This window comes from Indicator indicator, chromosome 14 (assembly GCF_027791375.1).
Source record: "Indicator indicator isolate 239-I01 chromosome 14, UM_Iind_1.1, whole genome shotgun sequence".
Taxonomy (NCBI): domain Eukaryota; kingdom Metazoa; phylum Chordata; class Aves; order Piciformes; family Indicatoridae; genus Indicator; species Indicator indicator.
The window spans coordinates 25653240-25680020 of NC_072023.1; the positions used below are offsets into that span (position 1 = coordinate 25653240).

The 26781-nt window shown below is 49.2% G+C and overlaps 1 protein-coding gene across 1 annotated transcript in view; it reads right to left on the minus strand.

The window, feature by feature from the left end:
- The window catches only part of CACNA2D4 (calcium voltage-gated channel auxiliary subunit alpha2delta 4), a 205158-nt gene extending 194441 nt beyond the window's left edge, over positions 1 to 10717 (minus strand). The window contains exons 1-2 of the mRNA XM_054386414.1: positions 10611 to 10717; positions 3863 to 3944 (exon numbers count right to left, since the gene is read on the minus strand). Coding sequence (XP_054242389.1) covers positions 3863 to 3944; positions 10611 to 10717 — 189 coding nt within the window. The remainder of the gene's footprint in view (positions 1 to 3862; positions 3945 to 10610) is intronic.
- Between the last annotated feature and the right edge of the window lie 16064 nt (positions 10718 to 26781).

The window sequence follows — 26781 nt, forward strand, 5'->3', positions numbered from 1 at the left end:
GCTCTGAGAGCATCAGGTCCAGCTTATGACCTAACACCACCACACCAACCAGACCATGGCACTGAGTGCCACATCCAGTCTTGCCTTAAACACCTCCAGGGATGGCAACTCCACCACCTCCCTGGGTGGAGGAGTGTCCATTCCAGGGTCTTAATTCACCTCCATCAGGAAGTGCTTCCTAACATCCAACCTAAACCTTCCCTGGTGCAGCTTCAGGCCATGCCCTCTGGTCTTGTCATTTGTTAGCATCACCAATCCAGCTGCAGCTATAACCCATCACAGCTGTAGCTATATCCCATCACAGCTGCAGCTATAACCCATCACAGCTGTAGCCATATCCCATCACAACTGCAGCTATATCCCATCACAGCTCCAGCTATATCCCATCACAACTGCAGCTATATCCCATCACAGCTGCAGCTATATCCCATCACAGCTGTAGCTACATCCCATCACAACTGCAGCTATACCCCATCACAGCTCCAGCTATATCCCATCACAACTGCAGCTATATCCCATCACAGCTGCAGCTATATCCCATCACAACTGCAGCTATATCCCATCACAGCTGTAGCTATATCCCATCACAACTGCAGCTATATCCCATCACAACTGCAGCTATATCCCATCACAACTGCAGCTATATCCCATCACAGCTGTAGCTATATCCCATCACAACTGCAGCTATATCCCATCACAGCTGCAGCTATATCCCATCACAGCTGCAGCTATATCCCATCTCAGCTGCCTCCTGCTGAGTGCATGAAGTTGCTGTCTCAGTGCTGACAGTTTTTCATGGCATGGTGGCTCCTTGCTTCTCAGAAGATCTGACAATCAGTGTCACTGATGGTAGTGGATGCTGAAGGCCTTTCTTATCCAAGCCGGGCAAAGGCAATGCTGGGGGAGATTGACCTGGTTTTGAGCCATGAGCTCCTCAGGACCAGAGGACATGAAAAGAGATTTTCCTGCTTTTCAGGGAGTAAAAAATTTCAATGCTGCATGACTGGATTGGAAGTTTAAATGGAAATTCTATTTACAATTATACACAAGAAAGGCATTTGGGTAGAATGAATGCATTCACAAACCAGGCTGAGTCTACCAGGCCAAAAACCTTCCAGAGACCCCCTCTCTACCCTGCCTCATCAGGACTGACAGCAGGCCAGAACTGCAGCCCCACCTCCTCAGCCCTCCCAGGCTTCACCAGGACTTGTAGCATAGATCAGATTCCCCTGCTGGCCAAAGCTGTCTCCCCCAACACAAACCACAGAATCACAGAACCACAGAACCAACCAGGTTGGAAGAGACCTCCAACATCATCCAGTCCAACTGATCACCCAACCCTAACTAATCAACCAGACCATGGCACTAAATGCCTCATTCAGGCTTTCCTTAAACACCTCCAAGGATGGTGACTCTACCACCTCCCTGGGCAGCACATTCCAACGGCCAATCCCTGTCTGTGAAGAACTTCCTTCTAAGATCAAGCCTAAACAGCCCCCTGCACAGCTGAGACTGTGTCCCCTCGTTCTACTGCTGGTTGCCTGGGAGAAGAGCCCAACCCCCACCTGGCCACAACCTCCCTTCAGGTAGTTGTAGACAGCAATGAGGTCTGCCCTGAGCCTCCTCTTCTCCAGGCTAAACACCCCCAGCTCCCTCAGCCTCTCCTCACAGTGCTGTGCTCCAGACCCCTCCCCAGTCTTGGTGCCCTTCTCTGGACATGCTCCAGCAATTCAACATCTTTCCTAAACTGAGGGGCCCAGAACTGGACACAGGACTCAAGGTGTGGCCTGAGCAGTGCAGAGCACAGCGCAGAATGACTTCCCTGCTCCTGCTGGCCACACTATTCCTGATCCAGGCCAGGATGCCATTGGCCTTCTTGGCCACCTGGGCACGCTGCTGGCTCATGTTCAGCAGCTGTTGACCACTACCCCCAGGTCCCTCTCTGCCTGGCTGCTCTCCAGCCACTCTGTCCCCAGCTTGTAGCACTGCATGAGATAAGAGGTGTGAGCTCTTCTCAAGGAGGAGAGAGGAGAGAGAAGGGAGGAGATATCAGTTGTGTGTTCCCTGAAACAAAGGAAACATCAGGAAATGGAATAGAATAACATATTACAATATCCTGGGAAGACCTGTGCCTCCCCCTGTGACTTTTTATCTTTTCTTTCTGGTTATCTCAAAGGCACCTGAGCCTCAAAACCACCACAGGGATGCTCCCTTACCCCAAAGAGAAAGAAGCACTATGAGGACGGGCAAACAGAGGGCTCAGCAGCAAGGCAAGGCAAATGATACCCAGAGCTGTTTTTTGCATGGGGATGTGGGTGTTATTACTGATACAAGGAGAAAAATTAGACACAGAGAAGGTCTAAGAGACATCAGAGACAGTAAAGATGAGAACTGGATGGCCATGTGAGGTGGAGAGGTGATGTTCCTCCCCTGATTCAGGGGCCATTGGGTGACAAACGAAGGCACAGACCCCAATGCTGTATAGCAATGAGATTCCAGACATGCAGAGAGCAGAGGATCTCAGAAGTCCTCCCAGATGTCCGTTATTACTGTGTTGTAGATTCCCCAGCATTACAGAGTCTGAGTGTCCTTAACAGAAGTCCCAGAAGCCCTTAACAGAGGAAGCAGCTAACAGAAGTCTGGAGCATATCTCTAGCAGCATCCCTGCACCAAAGCCCTAGCCAGCAGTAGCAAACTAACAGAAGCAGAGGTCCCTAGCAAAGCCCTAACCCCCCCAAGCCATTCCTAAGTGCCTAACCCCAGTACCTATTGCTCAGAGTGGCTATTTCCATACTCTGTTACCAATCACCTAACCAGTGAAACCCAACCACATCTATAAGCTCAAATCTTTTCCCAATGAGAGATGCCAGCATGCCAGGGAGGTGGCTCCTGCAGCATGTTCCAGTCCAAGGGTGCCAAGGTGAGGCTGTTGTTCCTGGCTCACATGGGATGTGATTGTTTTGCTCAAGGCAGTTAGGGAATTGATCAGCTAAGGAATCCTGCACTCTGCATGCATCCAGCAGCTGCCCTCAGAGCAGTGGCTGCAACCAAGAGGGGATACATTCAGCACCCACCAGGCCCCCTTGAGCAGCAGCTGGGAGGTGCTGATCCATACAGCCCTGCTGCAGAGGTCACCAAGCCTGAAAGAGGAGCAGCCATTCACTTCTGAGCTCAGGAATCAAGGCAAGGAGGCAACTTCTCTCCAGCTGCCAATGGCACCATTTCTCTGCAGACACAGGAGCTGCACCTTCTGGTGCTGGTAGAGTGCTCAGTGTCAAAGTGAATGTTGTTTGGTGGTCAAGCCAAGCAGAGATCTGCACCTCTGGAAGATCACAGCTTCTAGGGGACCTGCCTCAGAGACCCTGTCCCAAACAGAAATTTAAAGGCACAATTCAAAGAACTGATGAGTGACTGGAAGAAGACACATAAGGAAGCAGAAGGAAAGAAGAGTGGCAGCTGGAGAGCAGCAGGAAGGGACAATGAGGTGACAGTGAGCAGGTGAGAGATGAGTAGGAGGAGAGGGGTTGATAAGCACTTAGGAAGGGAGGGGTAAAGGGTCAGTATGGAAGGGCATGAAATGATCAACATGAGGAGTAGTGTTACAAAGGATTTTTTGACAATAGAACAATTGGTGTTTGACCATGGCTAAAGAAAGCGGGAAAGGCATTAGCTGCCCCTCCTCCTCCAGTTCATAGAGGATGGCCACAGAGCATCACTCTGTGCTCATGGCTGTGAGCCCTCCTAGCTTCCAAAGTCAGCTGGAGACCTGTGGGTTTTGCTTTCTTCCACCCCAAGCAAAACCTTGGGTGGCCACATGGGTAGATGATGTGAAGCCAAGGGAGACTTCACAGCTTTTGCCTACCTTCTGCAGCAGGAGAGAGCCTGAATACTTAGTCACAATGGAGTACAGCTCCACACTGAATGCATCTGCCCAAGACTTCACCCTAAAAAGAGGACAAAAAGGACAACTGGTGTGAGTAATTCGAATTCACCAGAGCTGCTTACTTCTTTAGTCAGGGAAAACTCAACCTTCTGGAGTATGAACTCCCTTGTGTTTCTTTAAGCCACTGTGGTGACAATGACAATGCTTCCTTCTCAGACAAAGAAGCAGTGAGGCAGGAAGCAAGTACTGCTCATGGACAGTTTGCACAGGGCCTTGATCACCAAGGACAAACACCAAGTTCCGCTAGTCTCAGTCACTACATTTTGATGCAGGGTGGAATTTGTCTTGCCTAACTTTGGAGGTAGAAAAGTTGTCCTAGATATCACCTGGTCTCCTCTGTTGTTAGTGAAGTGAAATAAATAGCTCTCTGCAGACACCTGTTTGTCTTCCCTGATTGCAGACACAGCCTGGAGGGAAGGGCTAGACATCTACTGTCGAGACTGCTGAAGATAAATAAAGTGTCAGACCTGAAAGACACTTTCAAGATTCACCACTTGGATTCAGCTCCTGGAGCTGCGTGGGGCAGAGACTAAGCAGCCAGCCAGATTCACTGCTCTCAGTGGAGCTGCTATGGCTTGATGATGCCAGAGTAGGTTATACACCTCATGGCTGTAAAACACAGCTCCCACTTATGCCAGCCTGGAAATAATTGATGCTAGCAATACCACAGGGAGAACATAAGGATGTTGGAGAGCAGCTTGTGCACTGAGCCACCCAAATCAAAATAGATGGGTCTGGTAATTGACAGAGCACTTCAGCAGAAATCTGTTAGATGATTCACATTAGGCAGTTCCACCTACATGCAGTTCCTCCAACAAAGATTCACTTAGGAGAGATTTATTTAATGGAATAAATGGCCTTCCACCCTTACCGGAATGTACTACTACTTTACAGGCTGCAGAGTCTTTACCTATAGCTTCAAGTAGATTTCACAGCATCACAGAATTGTCAGGGCTGGAAGGGATCTCAAGGATCATCCAGTTCCAACCCCCCTGCCATGGCCAGGGACACCTCACACTACAGCAGGTTGCTCACAGCCACATCCAGCCTGGCTGCAAAAACCTCCAGGGATGAGGCTTCCACCACCTCCCTGGGCAACCTGTTCCAGTGTCTCACCACCCTCATGGGGAAGAACTTCTTCCCAATGTCTAATCTACATCTACCCTCCTCTAGCTTGGATCCATTCTCCCCAGTCCTATCACTCCCTGACACCCTCAAAAGTCCCTCCCCAGCTTTCTTGTAGCCCCCTTCAGATACTGGAAGGCCACAAGAAGGTCTCCTTGGAGCCTTCTCTTCTCCAGACTGCACAACCCCAACTCTCTCAGTCTGTCCTCATAGGAGAGGAGATCCTCTTCCAGCCCTAAGTAAACTTTAACCTCAGGGCTAGATCTCCCAGGGCAGCTGCACCACTCTTGTGGCAGAATAATATGGCAAACATAAAGGTGAACTCTGGAGCAAAGCCAGCACAGCAATGGTGGAATAATCACAACAGCTAAATTTAGCCTAGGGAAGCCTGCTTAGGCTGTCCTCTTGCAAAGTGAGGCAGGTAGGAAGCTATGGGAGAAGGCTGCAGAGCTGGGCCCAAGCCAACCTCATGAGGTTCAACAAGACCAGGTGCAGGGTCCTACAGCTGGGTCAGGGCAATCCCAGGCACTGATATAGGCTGGGCAGGGACTGACTTGAGAGCAGCCCTGAAGAAAAGGCCTTGGGGGTGCTGGGGGATGAGAAGCTCAACAGGAGCCAGCAGTGAGCAATTGCAGCCCAGAGAGCCAAGCAGAGCCTGGGCTGCAGCAAGAGAAGTGTGGCCAGCAGGGCCAGGGAGGGGATTCTCCCCCTCTGCTCCACTCTGCTGAGACCACACCTGGAGTACTGTGTCCAGTTCCTGAGCCACTGTTACAGGAAAGATCTGGAGGTGCTGGAAGGTGTCTAGAGATGGATGATCAGAGGGCTGGAGCTGCTCTGCTATGAGGACAGACTGAGAGGGTTGGGGCTGTTCGGTTTGGAGAACAGAAGGCTCCAAGGTGACCTTCTTGTGACCTTGCAGTATCTGAAGGGGGCTACAGAAAGCTGGGGAGGGACTTTTTAGGGTGTCAGGGAGTGATAGGACTGGAGGGAATGGATCCAAGCTAGAGGAGAGGAGATTTATATTAGACATTAGGAAGAAGTTCTTTACTATAAGGATGGTGAGGATTTGGGGCTGGTTGCTCAGCCTTTGCTTCCTTGGGTACTGGAGACATCAGGAAATGCTGGTGGGAGAGATGAAGATCAACCTGACATGGCTTTTTAAGGCTGCCTTCACCATCAAGATGCATCTGCTCCTGAGTTCACATAGATCCAAAAGCGGGGGGGGGGGGGGTGGGGGGGTGGGGGTGGAAGAAGCATTCAGCTGGTGCAAGATCACACTGAAGGGTTAAAAATGAACACCTACTTGGTAGCTAAGGGGCACCCACTGTCTCACTATGCTCCTTTCCAGTCAGTGAAGAGGGGCAGTTCAGAGCACAAGCCCTCTGTATGCTCCAAATCATAGACTCATAGAATTCTTAGCGTTGACCAAAAAAGCCACATCAGTTTTTTTTTTCCTGATGTCTCCAGTACCCAAGGAAGAAAAGGCTGAGCAACCAGCCCCAGATCCTCACCGTTCTCACAGCTGCAGGTACTCCTGACCATGCCATGAGCAGCTGAAGTGTCCAGGAGGAAAGAGGAGGTGGTTTCCAACCTGAACTTGCACCTTAGAGGCATTGCTGGTAGCTGAGTAGACTTTTGCACTGCTGGAGTTAAAGCTGAGTGAGCTTTGCAAAGATTTGTAAACGAATCATAGAATTGTCAGGGTTGGAAGGGACCTCAAGGATCATCCAGTTCCAACCCCCCTGCCATGGCCAGGGACACCTCACACTACAGCAGGTTGCTCACAGCCACATCCAGCCTGGCTGCAAAAACCTCCAGGGATGAGGCTTCCACAGGGCAACCTGTTGCAGTGTCTCAATGAGACACTGGTGCCAAACCCAGCATGGTGCCACAAAGCCAGGCACAGCCAGGGGAGCAGCACAGGCCTCTTGGGTCACTACAATTTAACCAAGCTGCTGCTTAAAAGGCTCTGGTTTCCTGTCCACAGAACATCCCTGAGTGATCTATGGAGCAGGTCCTTTCTCTGCTGATTTTCTCCCTTTTGTCCCCTGCCTAATGTGTCCTTCTATGGAAATTCCATTTGAAAAGGGCAACTTCTGTGTTGTAGTTCAACTCATCAGGGGATTTGAAACACCGTGGATTGGGCTGGTGTCAGTGTCAGGGGAGAAAAGCTCTTTTCCTGTTGTTTATTTGTCATTCTTGTACATGAAGAATGTGCAAAGTGGGAGCCTTTTCTCAGCAGTAAAGGGCTGGCACATTACAACCAAACATATCAGGAAAGGATTTGGTCAGAGATCTCCTGCCTATAAGCCCTGTTACTTGTGTTCAGCGGCAAAACCAGCAGAGAGGACAGGCTGGCTTCTGAATGTGACAGATTTCAAGGCCAAAAGGTATTTCCATGAAGTGTTTTCCCTGGGCACAAAAGGTCCATTTTTATTTTTCATGGTTTGAAATGAGTTGGATTTTACTCTGTGTAACCTCTGCACCCTTTTTGCAAAACAGAAAGCAAAAGCATTTTGCTGAGGAAGGCTTTGACAGTGCAGCCAAGAATGACCCTGGTGGCCAAGTTTCATGAGACTCTGCCCTGGATAAAGTCAGCACAAGACTTGGTAATCACAGAGTCACAGAATGTGAGGGGCTGGAAGGGACCTCCAAAGCTCATCCAGTACAACCCCCTGCCAGAGCAGGAGCACCTAGAGCAGGTCACACAGGAACACATCCAGGAGGGTTTGGAATATCTCCAGAGAAGAAGACTCCACAATCCCCCTGGGCAGCCTGTTCCAGGGTTCTGTCACCCTCACAGGGAAAAAAATTTTCCTCATGTTTCCATGGAACTTCCTATACCTCAACTTCCACCACTGCCCCTTGTGCTGGCATTGGGCATCACCCAGCAGAGCCTGGCTCCAGCCTCTGGGCACTCACCCTGCACATCTTTATCAACAGCAATGAGGTCACCTCTCAGGCTCCTCCTCTCCAAGCTGCAGAGCCCTCAGCTCCCTCAAGCTCTCCTCATAAGGAATATGTTCCACTCCCTTCAGTATCTTTGTGGCTCTTCGCTGGACTCTTTCAAGCAGTTCCTTGAGGTCCTTCTTGAACTGAGGGGCCCAGAACTGGACACAATATTCCAGATGTGGTCTCACCAGGGCAGAGAAGAGGGGGAGGAGAACCTCTCTGGACCTACTAACCACAGCCCTTCTAATATTGGCCACCAGAGCACATTGCTGGCTCATGGTCAACCTTCCATCAACCAGGGCCCCCAGGTCCTTTTCCCCTTCACTGCTCTCCAGCAGCTCAGTCCCCAACCTCTGCTGCTCCATGGAGTTGTTCTTTCCCAGGTGCAAGACTCTCCCCTTGCCCTTGTTGAATTCCATTCCATTTCTCCCTGCCCAGCTCTCAGCCTGTCCAGGCCTGGCTGAATGGCAGCACAACCCTCCTGTGTCAGCCACTCCTCCCAGTTTGGTGCCATCAGCAAACTTGCTGACAGTGCCCTCTGTGCCCTCACCCAGGTCACTGATCAATAGATTGAGTAGCAATCACGTGGGCTGTATTGCTGAGCACATCTGCAAGGGTCTTCATGGCAATTTTTTAATCTAAAGCATTTTCTTAATCTCAGTAAGGGGCTTGGGTTGCCTTTGGACAGTTTCCTGGGCATATCTCCTCCTGAAACTGGATGGCAGTGTTCTCCTTCTGCAGATCCCTCCCTGCCCTTTGCAGACGGCCCCATCCCAGCTCCAGAGAAGCTGCCCCATAACGACTTTTACCAAGTGCAGCAGTGACATTTTTAATCTTTAAAGGATTAAACTTGCCTGAATCAGCTTAACAAGGTGAAGGTTTTAGAAAGTGGCTTTGCTGAGAGCTGTTAGCCTGCTGGGGGCTGCCCAGGAGGGCTGCACTGCTGGCTAGGAGCTTCCCAGCAGACAGCGTGCAGGAGGAGCTGCTGGTGCACACCAACAAGTGCACACCAACACACACAGACACCAACAAGTGTACACCAACACACACAGAGGCAAAACCAACTGCACAACACACACAGGGGCACCAGCAAGTGCACCCCAACATACACAGGGGCACAGGTGCCCTGCAAACCTGCATCCACCAAGGTGCACCAAGATTGCCTGCCTGTGCAGGAGCACTTGGGCCCAAATGCAGCACATGCACAAAAGGTGGCTGCTCACGGTTCATATCTCAGCTCAGGTTTTCATCCCTGCGCTGCAGAGCTCTGGGAAGGACTCTGATGCCCTAAGTCGTCAAGTGGAGAAGGAGCAATCAAGAAAAGGTGCCATGGCCTCTTTCCTTTCTTTAGCCTTGCCTCACCAGCATCCCCTGACATCCACCCATGAGTAAACATGTGTGTGTGTTATAGTTTGAAGGGGAACTTTAGCCTAGTCCCTGACTGCAAAAAGACTGACAGTAAAATAAATTACCATTGGATACAAAAGGAAAATAATGCTAAGGTCTATAGAATTCCTTGGCTTGCTAATGGGATATAGAGCAGAGGCATAAACAGTTCTTGCCCTCTCTCTTTTCTTCTGTTGCTTCTGCTTGCAACCTCTCTCTCTATTCTGTGGCCTCGCCAGGGGATCTCTGTTTTGACTACTGTGTGAGGTAATGGGAAGGAGGGAGGGAGAAGGGAAGGAGGTGGATGGTCCATCCAGGAAGGTCTGAGGCATTTCTATGTTGTTTGTGCATATCTATATATAGTACATCTATTGTATATTTTGTACATATTCTTTTCATTTCATATTTCTAGAGGGTAGTTTGTTTGTAAATAGAGCTTCATTGGCTTTCACCCCAAACTGAGCTGGTCTGAGTGATTTTATTGGGGGGGGTGGGGGAGTTCTCCAAATTAGCTGGGGGTGATTTCAACCCACCCCAGTGTGTTACCCAGGCTGCTTATGTGCACGTGAAGGCATCTTTCAGCCATCTGTGCACCAGACCAATGCAAGCGCTCACAGCTTTGGAGATGCAAACCTTGCACTGCATGACGTGGATCTCATGTGTTGAAGAGGTGCATCTTCAGTCAAACATCCTGCACCTGTGCCTCCTGTGGTCAGATTCTGACAAGTGCTTTGCACCCCCAAGGTGCCTGTGGCAGGCTGCAAACCAGCAACCTCTGCCGGGGGCGCTCGGCTGAAGTGGGGCTGCTTACGTCTACCTTCATTGCTGAGCCTCCACAAGCTGCCTCAGCAGTGAGGTTTATGAACACGTCCTGACACTGGTTTTGCCCCCTGCTGCCCACTGCATTAAGCAGAGCATTAATAGATGTCCAAGTGCTTAGCTACAGCGGGTGAGCAGCATTGCTCCGCTCCACGGACCAGCAAAATGAGACATTGCATCTGAGCTAGACCTGGGGGATGAATTGGTGGCTCCCACAGCTCTGTCCTCTCCCAGAAGCCATCATCACCGTGGTAAGGAAATGCCCCCTCCCCTGATGCGATGTACCTGCCCCTGCAGTGCCTGCCCCGCTCTGGGAGGCACTCCCCCCCCCTCGCCCATGTCCATGGCATCGCCAGCTCCGCACCAGGGCGAGGCAAACACTTACGTCTCCAGCGGGATCTTCGTCTGGGCCCTGGCAGAGGGCGGGAGGCAGAAGAGGCAGAGCATCATCCACAGGACGGCCCAAGGCCCCATCCTCCACGTGCCAACCATCAGCAAGGGCACCAGCCGGTGGGGTGCGAGGCTCCCCTGCCCTTCCTGCTGCCCCGGCGAGGATCCCACACGGCCCCCGCCATGGTGCTGGGCTGGCTGCCGTGCCGCCGCGGGGCTGAGCCCCGGGGTAACCCCGGCTGCTTCGGCCCCAGCAAAGCTGCTTCTGCTGCCAGGCGCCGTCAGTGGTCTCCGACGGAGGGTGAGCAGCCAAAAACCCAGCAGGCCCTCTGGCCGGGGGACACCCAGGGGTGCTGTGCGTCTCCGTGCCCCGAGGAGCGGTCACGCCGGGAGGGACCTCCGTGCTGGGCGCTGCAGCAGCTACGTAATCCCCTGGCAGCCCCTTAATCCTCTCGCCAAGCAGCAGCAGCCACAGATTTAGGGAAATGGAGTGGGATAAAATCACCCGGGATTACTCTGATTCCTGAAGACGGGTCTCAGCTTCTCCAGCCAGAGGTCAGGCCGTGCCTGCTTTAAAGGGGTCACATCCACTGCTCCCCAAAAGTACCCCTGATGTTTGATCTCTGTTCGGTGGGGCCTCCTTGGCACACGGCAGGATGCTGGAGAGTTGTCCCAGGAGCATGGGGGATGTGGTGGGGTCCTGCATGCACCGGCAGTCCTGTGCTGTGCTGCTGCTTGGTGCTTTGCACAGGAGGAGGAGGCCAGGCAGGGCTGGTGCCTGGACAGCACCTAGCACAGGTCTTGCTGGAGCACTTGTCCTCCAAGCCATGGCTGGAGCCTCACACAGGAGAAAGGAGAGGAGGGGGAAAGGAACAGCAGGAAGCAAAAACTGCATGAAAAATAGGACTCCCTGTTTTAACAGATCACCTCCTAATGTGAGTGGTTATTCATTCACAGCCCTGTCTGGGCATAGTTTGGTTGAGATTTCCATGCCCTCATCTGTGACTGGAGACCAATGAATCAAAGGAGCCCAAGAGATGAACTTGATGAATAGCAGCAAGCAGCAACCTGCACACTGCAATCTAAGCTCATTATTGCCACGAGAATCATGAACTATAAATAACCACAGCTATGGCAGTGGAAAGATTGCAAATGACTGCAGTGACCTGTTGACCAGCTTAATTGTGTGACTGAGCTAACCCAGTTATTAGAGTATCTCCCAATCAATCTTTTGCACCTTTACAAATAGCTCATTAAATACAAAAAGCAAAGCCAAGCTGGGTGGTTAGGTGTCTGGAAAGGATGTACAAGGGGAAAGTGGCTGTCACAGCACTGAGGTAAAACTAAGGCAGGTATTGTGGACATGGAGTGCAGCAGATGACACCAAGCTGGGGGCAGTGTGGATCTGCTGGAAGGTAGGAAGACACTGCAGAGAGCCCTGGCCAGGCGGGGTGGATGGGCTGAGGCATGAGGGGATGAGGTGTAACAAGGCCAAGGGCAGGCTCCTACACTTTGGCCACAGTGACCCCATTGAGGCTACAGGCTGGGGATGAGTGGCTGGAGAGCAGCCTGGCAGAGAGGGACCTGGCAGTGCTGGGTGACAACAGCTGAGCATGAGCCAGCTGTGTGCCCAGGGGGCACAGGAGGCCAGTGGCATCTTGGCTTGGATCAAGAATACTGTGGGCAGCAGGAGCAGGGATGGAATCCTGCCCTGTGCTCAGCACTGGTGAGGCCTCACCTCGAGCACTGTGTGCAGCTCTGGGCCCTCACTGCCAGAAAGATCTTGAGGGGCTGGAGCAGGTCCAGAGGAGAGCAATGAGACTGGGGAAGGGACTGGAGGGAAAGGCTGATGAGGAGAGGCTGAGGGAGCTGGGGGTGTTCAGCCTGCAGAAGAGGAGCCTCAGGGGGGACCTTATCACACTCTACAAGTACCTGAAGGGAAGTTGTAGTCAGGTGGGGGTCAGGCTCTGCTCCCAGGCACCTTGTGACAAGAGGAGAGGGCATGGCCTGAAGCTGTGCCAGGGCAGGTTTAGGTTGGATGTTAGGAAGCACTTCCTGATGGCAAGGGGAATTAGAGACTGGCATGGACTGCCCAGGGAGGTGGTGGAGTCGCTGTCCCTGGAGGTGTTTAAGGCAAGCTTGGATGTGGCACTCAGTGCCATGGTCTGGTTGATGTGGTGGTGTTGGGTCACAGGCTGGGCTGGATGAGCTCAGAGCTCTATTCCAGCCTCAGTGATTCTGTGTGATTGGTGCTGCACCCCAAAAGGGATGATAGAAGTGGCCGAGGAATTGCAGAGAATAGAATAAAACTGTGAAAAGTGGGATAGAGGTTAAAAGGGATGATAAAAAGGCTGAAAGCCCAGGGTGAGCAAGTAAGTAATTACAGGAATAACTCACCTCAGGACAGGATGCTTTCATCATCCATTGCAGTCTTCACTTCAGACTGAGTGTCTTTTTGAAAGTTGCCATAGAATCATAGAATCAACAAGGTTGGAAAAGACCTCAGAGATCATCAAGTCCAACCTATCACCCAGCACCTCATGACTAACTAAACCATGGCTTCAACTGCCACATCCAGTCCTTTTTTGAACACCTCCAGGGATGGTGACTCCACCACCTCCCTGGGCAGCACATTCCAAAGGCAGATCACTCTTCCTGTGAAGAACTTTCTCCTCACCTCCAGCCTAAACTTCCCCTGGCACAGCTTGCGACTCTGTCCTCTTGTTCTGGTGCTGGTTGCCTGGGAGAAGAGACCAAACCCCTCCTGGCTACAACCTCCCTTCAGGTAGTTGTAGACAGCAATGAGGTCACCCCTGAGCCTCCTCTTCTCCAGGCTAAACACCCCCAGCTCCCTCAGTCTCTCCTCACAGGGCTGTGCTCCAGACCCCTCCCCAGCCTCGTTGCCCTTCTCTGGACACTTTCAAGTATCTCAATGTCTTTCTTAAATTGAGGAACCCAGAACTGGACACAGGACTCAAGGTGTGGCCTAACCAGAGTTGAGTACAGGGCAGAATGACCTCCCTGCTCCTGCTGGCCACATTATTTCTGATACAGGCCAGCATGCCATTGTTCTTCTTGGCCACCTGGGCACACTGCTGGCTCATGTTCAGCTGCTGTCAACCAGTACCCCCACGTCTTCACACAGAGGCTGTGGGCTTGAAATTTCCAGATGATGTTTCTAAGTCTGTGAAAAGGTTACACAGGAAGGTTGAGATCGTTCTTTCTGACCTTAAAAATCTACAGAAAAGCACAGACACTCTGGAGACACTGCCTGCAGGGTACCACACAGCTGTACAGCAAATTCCACAGCCAGCACCTGAAGGCAACAGGCAGCACAGGTCTGGCTCTTAGTAAATGGCCAAAGTGTGGTATGGGGACCCATGACCCTAGAAGGCATATACAGAGAGAAGGAATCAGGAGGCAAGGACAATGCAGAGAAGCATCTTTCACCTCACAGCATTCAAAAGGTGCAGTGTGTCACCCATGTGAGCAGAAGCAGCTGATTGCCTTTCACCTCATGCTGCTGGGACCAGGGACCATGGGGCTGGGCTTCTGCTGCATCCTGCTTCCTCTTCAGCCTTAAAAGAGGAGAAGGAGGAGCTTTGGAGCTGCTCTTTAGATAAGAGGAGCTAAGAAGACTGACCAGCAAGGTCTCATTCCTTCATGTTTGCCAGGATCCAGAATGAGGGCTGGTGTCTCTAGAGACACTGTGTCTAGCTCCTCTCTGTCTCTAGAGGAGCGAGGAAGACTGACCAGCAAGGTCTCATTCCTTCGTGTTTGCCAGGATCCAGAATGAGGGCTGGTGTCCAGGGTGGCAGGCTTCCCTGCCCAAGTACTTCAGGAAAGTTATGATACCAGTTCATGGTCTTGTCCCACTTTAGAGCAGGACAGATTGCTCTGTTGCTCCAAAAGGGGCAAAAGAATAATGCTCCCACAAGTGGATTGGATAGCCATGGGAAGTTTAAATGGAAAAGCAACTCATATGCTACAAAAACTACAAAGCATGGTGGTGAGCATAGCAATGCATATAAAGCTCAAAGAAATCCCCAGTCTAAACTCAGCACACAGCCCAACACTTCCCTTTCTTCCCACCTGGGGTTCACCAAAAACCCCAGGGCTCTTTCTTCCCCCCTCCATTGCCAGGCTGGTTCCAGGCTGGACAGACCTGAACTGCCTCCCCCTTTTTGCCCTGGAATTAGGCCTAAATAGACCAAGATTGCACAGGGGGAAAAAATTACTCAGGCCAAAGAGGCCTTGAATACTCCCCCATTGTTACTAGATAAGAGAGCATCTCTCTCCCACAGGAGCAGAGAGGGAAGAAAAAGAATGACAACAGCTTTGCAGCCAGATTAATAAAGGTGCAGGGTTTATGGATAGAAATCCAGTGTTGTCTATGTCCACCCATGGGGCTGGGCACTCTAGACACTGTGCTTCAACTCTGTAGCTTCTTTTTTGGAGGCACTCAGCCTAAATGGCCACAGATCTGTAAGAATGCAAAATGAGAGCTGAAGACAGAAGAATCAAGGTTTTGGAGAGCATTTTGCCTCTGCTTTGCAAGAAGCCATAACAAATAGTTCTTGAGAGTGACTTTTGCAGGACCTTTCTGGCCACTGTCTGTTATTTGCATCTGAGAGTTTAATCCAGATGGGTTCTGTGTTTGGAACCCCCTGAACCACTGATAGAAGAGGCCATGAGCCACAGCAACATGCTGAACTGGGAGATCCAAATCCCTTTATTTGGATTTATCTCATTTACTTGGTATCTCTCACTTAACCCCTTCGTGATCTGAAGTTGCAGAGGAGGGAGATTTAAAGATGAAATGAAAATAGCACAGAAAAAAAAAAACAAACAGGTGACTGGAGGGGTCCTTAATGGGATTAGTGTGCATCCAGTTCCTTCTGCAGAGCTCAGCCACCACGGGGGGGAGAACAGTTGGAGCATGAGGAAGAGATAAACAGACAGCAGGGTCTGACTAGGGAAAAAAGAAAATTAATCCTGTGAGAAAGGATGAAAGCAGCCACATAAGGAGGAGTGGGAATTGAAGGCTGCAAGAGAGATGGGTTGAGGGAGTGCATCAAATTAGAGCTAAATCTGCAAAACCGTAGGGCAATAAAAAAAGTGGCACTGTGATTTGTTTCTCCTGTGTGTGGTACTCACAGGGAGGAGGCAGATTTGCCAGCTCTGGTAATTGCAGGTTTGACTGGAACCCCAGGTCACTGGGGATTATCTTGTTATAGGAAGATACTGGCAAAGGTCATGACCATCCACAGGACAAATATCACCAAAACCCTGGTATGAGTAGTGTGTGAGGAGAGGTTATCAAAGAGAGCAGGAATCCTCACAGCTGGCCCTGCCCTGCAAATGCCTGAGCAGACTAACATGGAGTGTTACAGTGGGGTAAATACAAGGCAAATGGGGGAAAAAGAGGAAATGGGAACTGCACACAGCATCAGAGAAAGCCCATTAGAAAAATGGTCTAGGCATGGGACAGCCTGGGAAGGAAGAATAAACTGCAGCAGTACAGGTAGGGAGGTGATCTGCTGGAGAGCAGCCCTGTGGAGAAGGACCTGGGAGTGCTGGTGGACAACAAGTTCTGCATGGGACAGCAATGTGCCCTGGTGGCCAAGAAGACCAATGGGGTCCTGGGGTGCATTCAGAGGAGTGTGTCCAGCAGATCCAGGGAGGTTCTCCTCCCCCTCTACTCTGCCCTGGTGAGGCCACACCTGGAATACTGCATCCAGTTCTGGGCTCCCCAGTTCCAGAGGGACAGGGATCTGCTGGAGAGAGTCCAAGGGAGGGCTACAAGGATGCTGAATGGACTGGAGCACTGCCTGGTGAGGAGAGGCTGAGAGCCCTGGGGCTGTTTAGTCTGGAGAGGAGAAGACTGAGAGGGGATCTGATCAATGTCTATCAATAGCTGAGGGCTGGGGGTCAGGAAGGAAGGGACAGGGACAGCCTCTGCTCACTTGTGCCCTGGCATGGGACATGGGGCAATGGATGGAAACTACAGCACAGGAGGTTCCACCTCAACACGAGGAAGAACTTCTTTCCTGTAAGGGTCCCAGAGCACTGGAACAGGCTGCCCAGAGAGGTTGTGGAGTCTCCTTCTCTGGAGCCTTTCCAGCCCTGTCTGGATGTGTTCCTGTGTGAGCTGTGCTGGATTCTCTGGTCCTGCTCTGGCAGGGCAGTTGGACTGGAAGATCTCCAGAGATCCCTTCCAACCATTAACACCCTATGATCCTGTGAACCTCTTGAGGCAACAGCTCTCCATGCAGTGCTGGTCAATAAAGACACCTTTTGTAGCAGCCATGTGTCTGTCAGAAAGTCAGCTGGAACAGGAGATATGGCAACAACCTTGAGCACAACAATGAGAAGAGTATGAAGCTTTGTGGAGATGAAGAGCAGATGGCACAGTGTCTCAGCCTCCTCAGACATCCTTGTGGTAATACTCTTGTTGCTAGGAGGTTTGTTGGGCTGAATCTGGTCACCAAAGACACCTTCTGCCTGTGGCACCTGTGCTAACAGCCCCCATGGTGAAAAGCACTGATGTCCCAGTCAGCCTGTGCCAGGAGAGCTCCATCCTGTTTGCTGAGTACTCTGGAGCAGTGCCTCAGAGCCCCCACGGAATGAGCATCAGAGTCCTTTTTGCACTGCAGATGTCAGGACTGAGGAAGAGGCTGCAGGAGCTCAGCACTGACTTGTTTTTCATTCTAGGGACACTGAAATCTTGCTGTGCCTCCACCACCAGTGCAAACCTCAAGGCGAGTCTTTGCTCCACCATAATCCTTCTCTTCAAGACAGCTGGGACATAATAACTTAATAAGAACAATTTGCTTTTATAGTGAATAGCTTAAAACAAGGCATGATGGGAATAAACTATGTGGTCCTGTTCACAGCAGATGCATTTCACAGAATCACAGAATTAACCAGGCTGGAAAAGACCTTTGAGATCATCAGGTCCAACCTCTCACCCAGCACCATCTAATCAACTACACCATGGCACCAAGTGCCTCATCCAGTCTGTTTTTAAACACTTCCAGGGACAGTGACTCCACAACTTCTCCAGCAGTCCATCCGAATGGCCAAACTCCCTGTCTGTGAAGAATTTCTTCCTCACATCAAGCCCAAACCTCCCCCTGCACAGCTTGAGACTGTGTCCTCTCCTTCTGTTGCTGGTTGCCTGGGACCAACCCCCACCTGGTTGCCTGGGACCAACCCCCACCTGGCTACAACCTCCCTTTAGGTAGTTGTAGAGAGCAGTAAGGTCTCCCCTGAGCCTCCTCTTCTCCAGGCTAAATACCCCCAGCTCCCTCAGTCTTTCCTCATAGGAGGATCCTATCTAGGATCACAATCCTGTGCCTCTCATTATCTCCTGGAAGGACTCCTCAGGTAAGTATCTGGGAACAACAGTTTCTTGCTATTGTGGTCAAATATTCTGCTGGTGCAGCTGCTCTCTCCATGGTGTCTGAGCTTGTGTGCTGTTCAGGAGATCTGCAGGAGACACTGCCTCTGGCCTGTCTGGATAGGTTTAACCCTTCCTTGAGGCAGTTTGGAAATCAGTTGTGTGGTGTTTTGCCAGTAGTAGAGAATCTGATCTCCACGTCCTAGAAGCTGCTAGAAGGAGGAGGATCTTGCAGAATCAGTGATGGAAAAGCACTTTTAGTCATGGCTTTCCTGGCTGATCAGGCAAATCTCTGCTGCTCAGGTTTCAGTGCTGTGGGGAGTCAGCCCTCACAAGCTGAGTTTGCAGGAATGTGGATTTAATCACTGAGCAGGGATGAGTGAGAGGGCTGCAGGCTTGCCTTTACCTTAGTGCTGATGCTGCAAGCAGGCCCTGGGCTGGGGGCTGGGGAGGTGTCACCCCAACCAAGAGCTGCTCTCCCTCCCTGCTTGGTCCCATCAGGGGCTGTGCAATCCCAGCTGAGCCTTGGCAAGCCTCAAAGCAATGGGGACATGTGGTTTGGTCTGGGACTGCGTTCATTCCCTAGCTGGCAGGGAGACTGGGACCAGGGATGTTTGGAATGGTGAGGACCAAAAGATCTGCAGCATTGTGGGACAGCTACAATTCCTTACTCCCAGGTGTGTTTTAGGTTCAATTATCTGCTTGCAACAATGTCTGCTTGATACAGCCTGAAGACTCTGCCACTGTACTCTGCTCTGGGGAGACCTCACCTGCAGTTCTGTGTCCAGCTCTGGAGCCCTCAACACAGGAAGGACATGGACCTGATGGAGCAGGTCCAGAGGAGGGCCACAAAAATGATCAGGGGGTTGGAGCAGCTCTGCTACAAGGACAGGCTGAGGGACCTAGGGGTGTTCAGCCTGGAGAAGAGAAGGCTCCAGGCAGACCTAATAGCAACCTGCCAGTACCTGAAGGGGGCTACAAGAAGGATGGAGAGAGACTGCAAAGGCCTGCAGGGACAGGACAAGGGGTAAGGCCTTCAAACTAGAGAAAAGCAGATTTAGATTGGGTGTTAGGAACAAGTTCTGCACCATGAGGGTGTTGCCAGCTGTACATGTGGAGGTAATCCCCACAACTAGGGGTGCCCTGCCTTCCACCAGGGGGATAATGGAGATAACAGAATCTATTGGGATGTGTACATCCAGTGGCCTGGCACTTCAAAATTTCAGAAGTACAGGGCCTTGGTTGACACAGGAGCTCAGTGCACCATAATACCATCAAATTATCAAGGAGGAGAATCTATAACTATTCAGGGAGTCACTGGTGGATCTCAAGAGTTGTTTAAGATAGAGGTTGACATAAGTTTAACTGGGAAGCAGTGGAAGAAACATACTATTGTAACAGGTCCTAATGCACCTTGTATTTTGGGAATTGATTTTCTGAGAGAAGGGCGTTTTAAAGACCCTAAGGGTTACAAATGGGCTTTTGGAATAGCAACTGTAGAAATTGATGGAGGAAAATTGAAGTTGTCCATTAGACCTGAGCTTTCAGATGAATCTGCAGTTGTGGGACAACATGAGATAGAGGATGTAAAGCTGCCGGTTGCTTCTCAAACTGTGCATCACAGACAATACAGAACCAACCGTGACTCTTTGGTGCCCATTCAAAACTTGATTCGTCAGTTGGAGAGTCAGAAGGTCATCAGCAAAACTCATTCACCTTTCAACAGTCCAGTCTGGCCTGTGAGAAAGCAGAATGGAGAGTGGCGTCTGACAGTTGATTTCCGTGCCTTGAATGAAGTAACTCCACCCATGAGTGCAGCTGTACCAGACATGATGGAACTCCAATATGAGCTGGAATCCAAGCAGGCCAAATGGTATGCTACCATAGACATTGCTAATGCTTTCTTCTCTATTCCCATAGCAGAGGAATGCAGGCCTCAGTTTGCTTTCACCTGGAGAGGCATTCAGTACACATTCAATCGTTTGCCCCAGGGGTGGATTCACAGTTCAACCATCTGCCATGCAGTGATCCATGATGCTTTGGAGAAAGGTGGAGCTCCAGAACACATTCAGTTCATCGATGACATCATCGTCTGGGGTGAGACTGCTGAAGAAGTCTTCGAGAAAGGTAACAAAATCATTGACATTCTCTTGCAAGCTGGTTTCGCTATCAAGCGAGACAAGGTGAAAGGACCTGCCAGAGAAATCCAGTTTCTGGGAGTGCGGTGGCAAGATGGTCGCCATCACATCCCAATGGATGTGATAAACAGAGTCTCCACCATGGCAAATCCCATCAACAAGAAAGAAACTCTGCGTTTCTTAGGCATAGTGGGATTTTGGAGACTGCACATTCCTGGATACAGTCAGATTGTGAAACCTCTCTATGATGTGACTGGAAAGAGAAACAGTTTCCAATGGGGTCCTGAGCAACAAGCAGCCTTTGACCAGATCAAGCAAGAGGTAGTCCAAGCGATGGGTCTGGGACCTGTCCGAACTGGTCCAGACATTAAGAACATTCTGTACACGGCCGCGAGTGACAATGGTCCAACCTGGTGCTTATGGCAAAGAACTCCAGGGGAGACACGAGGACGTCCTCTTGGTTTCTGGGGTCATGGCTACAGAGGCTCAGAGGCAAACTACACTCCAACAGAGAAAGAGATTTTAGCTGCTTATGAAGGAGTGAAAGCTGCCTCTGAGGTGATTGGAACTGAGTCACAACTTCTTCTAGCTCCTAGATTGCCAGTTCTGAATTGGATGTTCAAAGGCAAAGGTTCTTCACCACATCATGCAACAGATGCTACCTGGTCTAAGTGGATGGCTCTGATAACACAGAGAGCTCGAATGGGAAATCTCGAAAGGCCTGGTTTGGTGGAGGTGATCACAAATTGGCCAGAAGGCACAAGCTGTGCTAAACCTCCAGAGGAGAGAGTAGCTCGTGCTGAGGAAGCTCCTCCTTACAGTGATCTGTCTGATGATGAAAAGAGATATGCTTTGTTCACAGACGGTTCCTGTCGTCTGGTTGGAAACAAGCGAAGGTGGAGGTCTGCAGTGTGGAGTCCAACGCACAGAGCTGCAGAAGCGAGAGATGGAGAAGGAGAATCCAGTCAATTTGCAGAGGTAAAAGCTGTCCAGCTAGCTCTTAATGTAGCTGAACGTGAGAGATGGCCAAAGCTTTATCTCTACATGGATTCGTGGATGGTAGCCAATGCCTTGTGGGGTTGGCTGAAAGACTGGAAGAAGAATGGCTGGCAGAGGAAAGGAAAGCCAATCTGGGCTGCAGATCTGTGGCAAGACATTGCTGCTCGCATTGAGAGAATCCCAGTGAAAGTGAGACACATCGATGCTCACATTCCTAAGAGCAAAGCTACAGAGGAACAACACCACAACCATCAGGCAGATCTAGCTGCAAGAGTTTCCCAGGTGGACACAAACTCTGATCCTGATCCTGATCTTGACTGGAGACACCGAGGTGAGCTGTTCTTAGCTCGGTGGGCCCATGACTCGTCAGGACATCAAGGCAGAGATGCAACCTACCGATGGGCTCATGACAGATCCATTGACATTTCCATGGATGCTATCACACAAGTCATCCATGACTGTGACATTTGTGCTGCTATTAAGCAGGCAAAGCGGACCAAGCCCTTGTGGTACGGTGACCGATGGTCCAAGTACAAGTATGGTGAAGCCTGGCAGATTGACTACATCACTCTACCTCGTTCTCCATCTGGTAAGCAGTATGTGCTGACTATGGTAGAGACGAGCACTGGATGGTTGGAAACTTATCCAGTTCCTCATGCAACTGCACGTAACACCATTCTTGGTTGGTATATTACACTCTTTTGATGACACTTAACTCAGTAGTTATTTATTCATCCAACTTAACTCATTTCAATAAAACTTTATCCAAACATTCAATTCACTTCATCTATCACTAAAAACCACCTATTACCATCATCCTTTTACTCATCCTACCCAATATTAATATCACACCTCACCAAATCCTATTTTTTTTTCACTATTACACACATTTTCTAAGCATATTACCATACCATTTATATAACTACTATTAAATTTAACCTCTTTTAATACCCATCATAATTGTTTCAACATTATTAATTAGCTCTATAACTGTATCATCTAAAATACTTTATATTAAAAATTATTTTATATAATATGCTCATCCCACATTCCTATATTATTTAACATTTTCATTACATTACAACATAATTTTACATAATAACAATTATCACATTTACTACCCCCTCATAACAAATTTTATATATTAACCCCAACTATTTAATCTCATCAACATCAAATCTCAATCTTATCTTAACCATCCTCAAACTTATCTTCCATCTTCATCTACCATCTTTACCATTAACTAAACACCCCATTCTCCCCCCCCCCCCCCCCCCCCCCCCCCCCCCCCCCCCCCCCCCCCCCCCCCCCCACCATCATTATATTTTATCACATCCCATCCACAACTACCTCTTCCCATACACCTCATCCCAACATCTACTCATATTCCCACTCCATCAATATCACACTACTTCCAATCCAATAATACTTTTATTTCAAAAAAAACACCCCCCCAAAAAAAAAAAACACCCCCCCAAACCCCCGCACCCCCCCCCCCCCACAAATTTTCTTATCCCCCCCACACCCCCCTGATGGTTTTAAGGCTATACCTTTAATTTCTTTTCACAGAGTTTGAGCAGAAAGGTAAAAGAAGGTAAATAAATCACAACTGGGTGTAAGAAAGCAAAATAATGATTATTCGAAACACTTTCATTGGACAGAGAGAAATGTTTAAGAGTCAGTACTCAAAACAAAGTACAGGCAGTCAGTCTGTCTGGTGGTTCTCTGCTGAGCAGTCTGCATTTCTCTTCTGGCTTTTGGAGATAACACACACCCACATATTGACCTTGAAAAGCTAAGTTTCCAACAATCTCTCTGCTTCTTGGCTTTCTTCCCCTTTACCTGCTAGCTCTGGGAGGGGTAGGGGGGGGGGAAGAGGCAGGGCCCCTCTAGGGCCAGAGGGCTTTGTTGTGTTTGTCTGTTAATTGTACATATTTGTGAACAGTGTATTTTGTAGATATTCATTGCATTTCATTGTAGATTGTAGTTTTGCCTGTAAATAGAGCTTCATTTGCTTCTGAACTGAGCTAGTCTGGAGTTGTTAATGTGGGAGGGGAATTTCAGCCCACCACACTACAACAGATTGCCCAGGGAGGTGCTTGGGGCCCCATCCCTGGAGATATTCAAGGTGAAGCTTGAGAGGGCTCTGAGCAACCTGATCTAGTTGAGGATGCCCCTGGGTGTTGGACTGGATGACCTTTGGAGGTCCCTTCCAACCCAGACCATTCCATGGTATGTGTGGAAGGGGCAGGGGGGTCCAGGTTGAAGAACGGCAGTGGTCACAGGAAGGCCTTGATGACTCCAGAGGTGAAGCACACAAGAGCCTGTCCACCATGGGAATGCTGCCAGTGCCTACATACCTCACTGGGATCTCCCTGGAGCAGGACAGACTCAGTCTCTTGTGTAACACAGGAGAGATATCCAGAGGAACATAGAGGTACACTGAGTGACATGTAGGCAGGTATTACACCACTGCCTGCCCTCATCTGGGTTTGCCTCAAAGGCAGAGGATGCCTGCAGAGCATCATCAGACATCAGCAGGGTGAGCTGGACCAAATGTGTCCTTCTAGACTTCACATTGCACCCGGGTGCTCTGTAAATATCTGCCTGCAGCTCCATTCATCTGCAAGCTGCACTCTCTCCCTGTTGTTTACAGAATCAGCCACATAGGTGTCATATTAATTAATGCCTTTGGCTGCTTACTTTGACTTTTTTTTCCTTTTATTTTTTTTTCCACAGCTCTGCTCTAATTTTAGTCTTGTTTAAGTACTCCAAGATGAAATGAGCATTTTTTTTCATTTTTGCTAGCAGCATTTTAAACCTTCATCAAGCACAGTCTTCTGAGCAGCAGGAAATTTAGGGCATGGAGGGATACACCAAGGGAGAGCAGAATGCACAACACACAAGAAACAAGGGGCACTGAAGCATCTTCTTCCCACAAGAAAAACAAGAAAGAAGAAAGAAAAAGGCAAAGTGAGTGAAAAGCAGATGCTCAGCCTTTGTTCATTTGCAAAACACTACAAAGAAACAAAGATTGCATCTGACAGACTATGGTGGATAGAGTCACAGGACCACAGGATGCTAGGTGTTGGAAGGGACCTCTGAAGATCTTCCAGTCCAACCGCCCTGCCAGAGCAGGACCAGAGAATCCAGCACAGCTCACACAGGAACACATCCAGACAGGGCTGGAAAGGTTCCAGAGAAGGAGACTCCACAACCTCTCTGGGCAGCCTGCTCCAGTGCTCTGGGACCCTTCCAGTAAAGAAGTTCTTCCTCGTGTTGAGGTGCAACCTCCTGTGCTGGAGTTTCCATCCCTTGCCCCATGTCCCATGCCAGGGCACAAGTGAGCAGAGGCTGTCCCTGTCCCTTCCTTCCTGACCCCCAGCCCTCAGATATTGATAGACATTGATCAGATCCCCTCTCAGTCTTCTCCTCTCCAGACTAAACAGCCCCAGGGCTCTCAGCCTCCTCTCATAAGGCAATGCTCAGTCTGGGGAGAGCTGTGAGCAGAGCACAGCTTTCCTGGGTGCTGAAAAAAGTACCCAGAGTGAAAACCAGATTTATCCTTATCTCTTCACTACCAAAGGGTTAAACTTAATCTTTTCCCTTTCAAATCCACATGAAGGAGCTTGATTAGGAGGAAGGCAACCCCATTTGAAAAGAGATTAAAGCCTGTTGTGGTTAAAGTGGCTGCACTAGATCAGCTTTCTTGAGGAAGAAGGCTTTGCTTTGCTTCATGGGGAGCCCCAGGAACCGTGGTGCATCAAGTGACTTAAATACGTGATGCGACTTACTCTGCTAATCTCCATGACTGCAGAGACACTGGACTCAGAGCATGTCTAGCAGCAGCATCTTTGTTGCCAAATCCTTTGTATTAGATGCATGATGCAACGACCCTGGCCACAGGACACCCTACAGATGCCTCCTTTTCTCTGCTCAGTGTGTGTGGTGGCTTTGAAATTCCCCCCAACATTAAATTGATGAGTTGGAAGCAAATCGAGCTGTATTTACAAGCAAAACTACAATCTACAATGAAATGCAATGAATATATACAAACTATACAGGATTTACAGTATTTTCAAGTATCTACAATTGATAAACAGCACAGGAACCTCCCTGGCCAAAAAACAGGGGAGCTAAGAGCTTCCCCTGCCCCCATCCCTCTACCCCTTGGACACAAAGGGGCAAGAGAAAGAGCAGAGAGTTGTTTGTTAGGATACTCAGGCACAGCAAAGAACACAGCCAAGGTCAGCAAAGCCAGCAGAAAGCACAAGTTACTGTATCCCAGAGAGAGGAAGCTGAAAAGAGAGGAAAGTTAGTTTATATGACCAGCTTCTGTCTGTAATCTCTCCAATGGGATTGTTTAGAACTTATCATTCTTTTCCTTTTTACACCCAGTGGTCATTTGTTTACATTCTACCACTTTCTGTTCAAGATCTGTGGAAAATTTTAAAGGTACAGCCTGAAACTCCCAGAGTGTGTTAATAGGGACTCAGGATTTTGCAAGGTTCTCAGGACAGAGGCATTTGGGCCAAATTGGGGTTGCCCCAACTCGGTTGGGCTAGAAAGAAGGCATATCCCTCCTCCTGTCAGCATCAACAGATGTGGAGAGGTGAGTCTGATGTTACTGCCTCACCGATCTGCTGAAATCCTGAGCAGGATTTATTGGGTGCTTTGGAAATGCAGGATGCTCTCTGCCTCTCAGTGCTCTTTCAGAGGTAGCCAGCATACCCCCCAGGCATGGGGACTATCTCCTCACTTGGCAAGGGCCAAAGCAGCAAAGCTCTCTGCTTCCCTCCCCTGATTGATTTGGCTCACACTGTCAGAGGCCAAAGGGTAGGGCTGAGCTCCCAGGCGGTTTGATTTTTCCTGGCAACAGCAGAGAGGGGGTGAGGGAGCCAGCAGAGCTCGGCTGCAGCACTCTGCAGACCTCTTTGTAGTGATGAAGGCATTAAACATCTGCCTGTCAGGGAATATGGCATCAGGACAGCTGAGCTGACTGTCCCCAGCATGGCCTCTGGGGGCCAGGGGCTGCTGGTTTGCACTGCAGTTGTGCCTGACCCCTGGGGAGGCTGCTGCACGCTGCTCAAGCATAAATGAAGGGCAGAAAGGCTTTGAAACAACAATAATGATGATAATAATGATGATGGTGGTAATAATAATAGTATTAGTTATTATTGTTGTTATTGTTTTATATATTACAATCTTATTATTACATATAATTATACATTTTATATATAATACGTATTATAATATTATATATAACTTATTATTATATATTACAATATTATATAGAATATATATTATATAACATATAATAATATATAACATCTCATTATTACTATTATTGTTGTTGTTATTATAAGGATTATTATTATATATAATACATATTATGTAATATATAATAATATAAATAATATTATTATTAGCATTAGCATTAGCATCAATATTTTTTAATTTTAATTTTTTACCTTTATTCTTTATTATTTTTACTTTTATAATCTTTGTTATTATTTTTATCATTTTCATTTTGGTTATTTTTATTATTTTTATTATTTCTATTTTTATTATCTTTATTATTTTTTATCATTTTCTTTTTGGTTATTTTTATTATTTTCATTTTTATT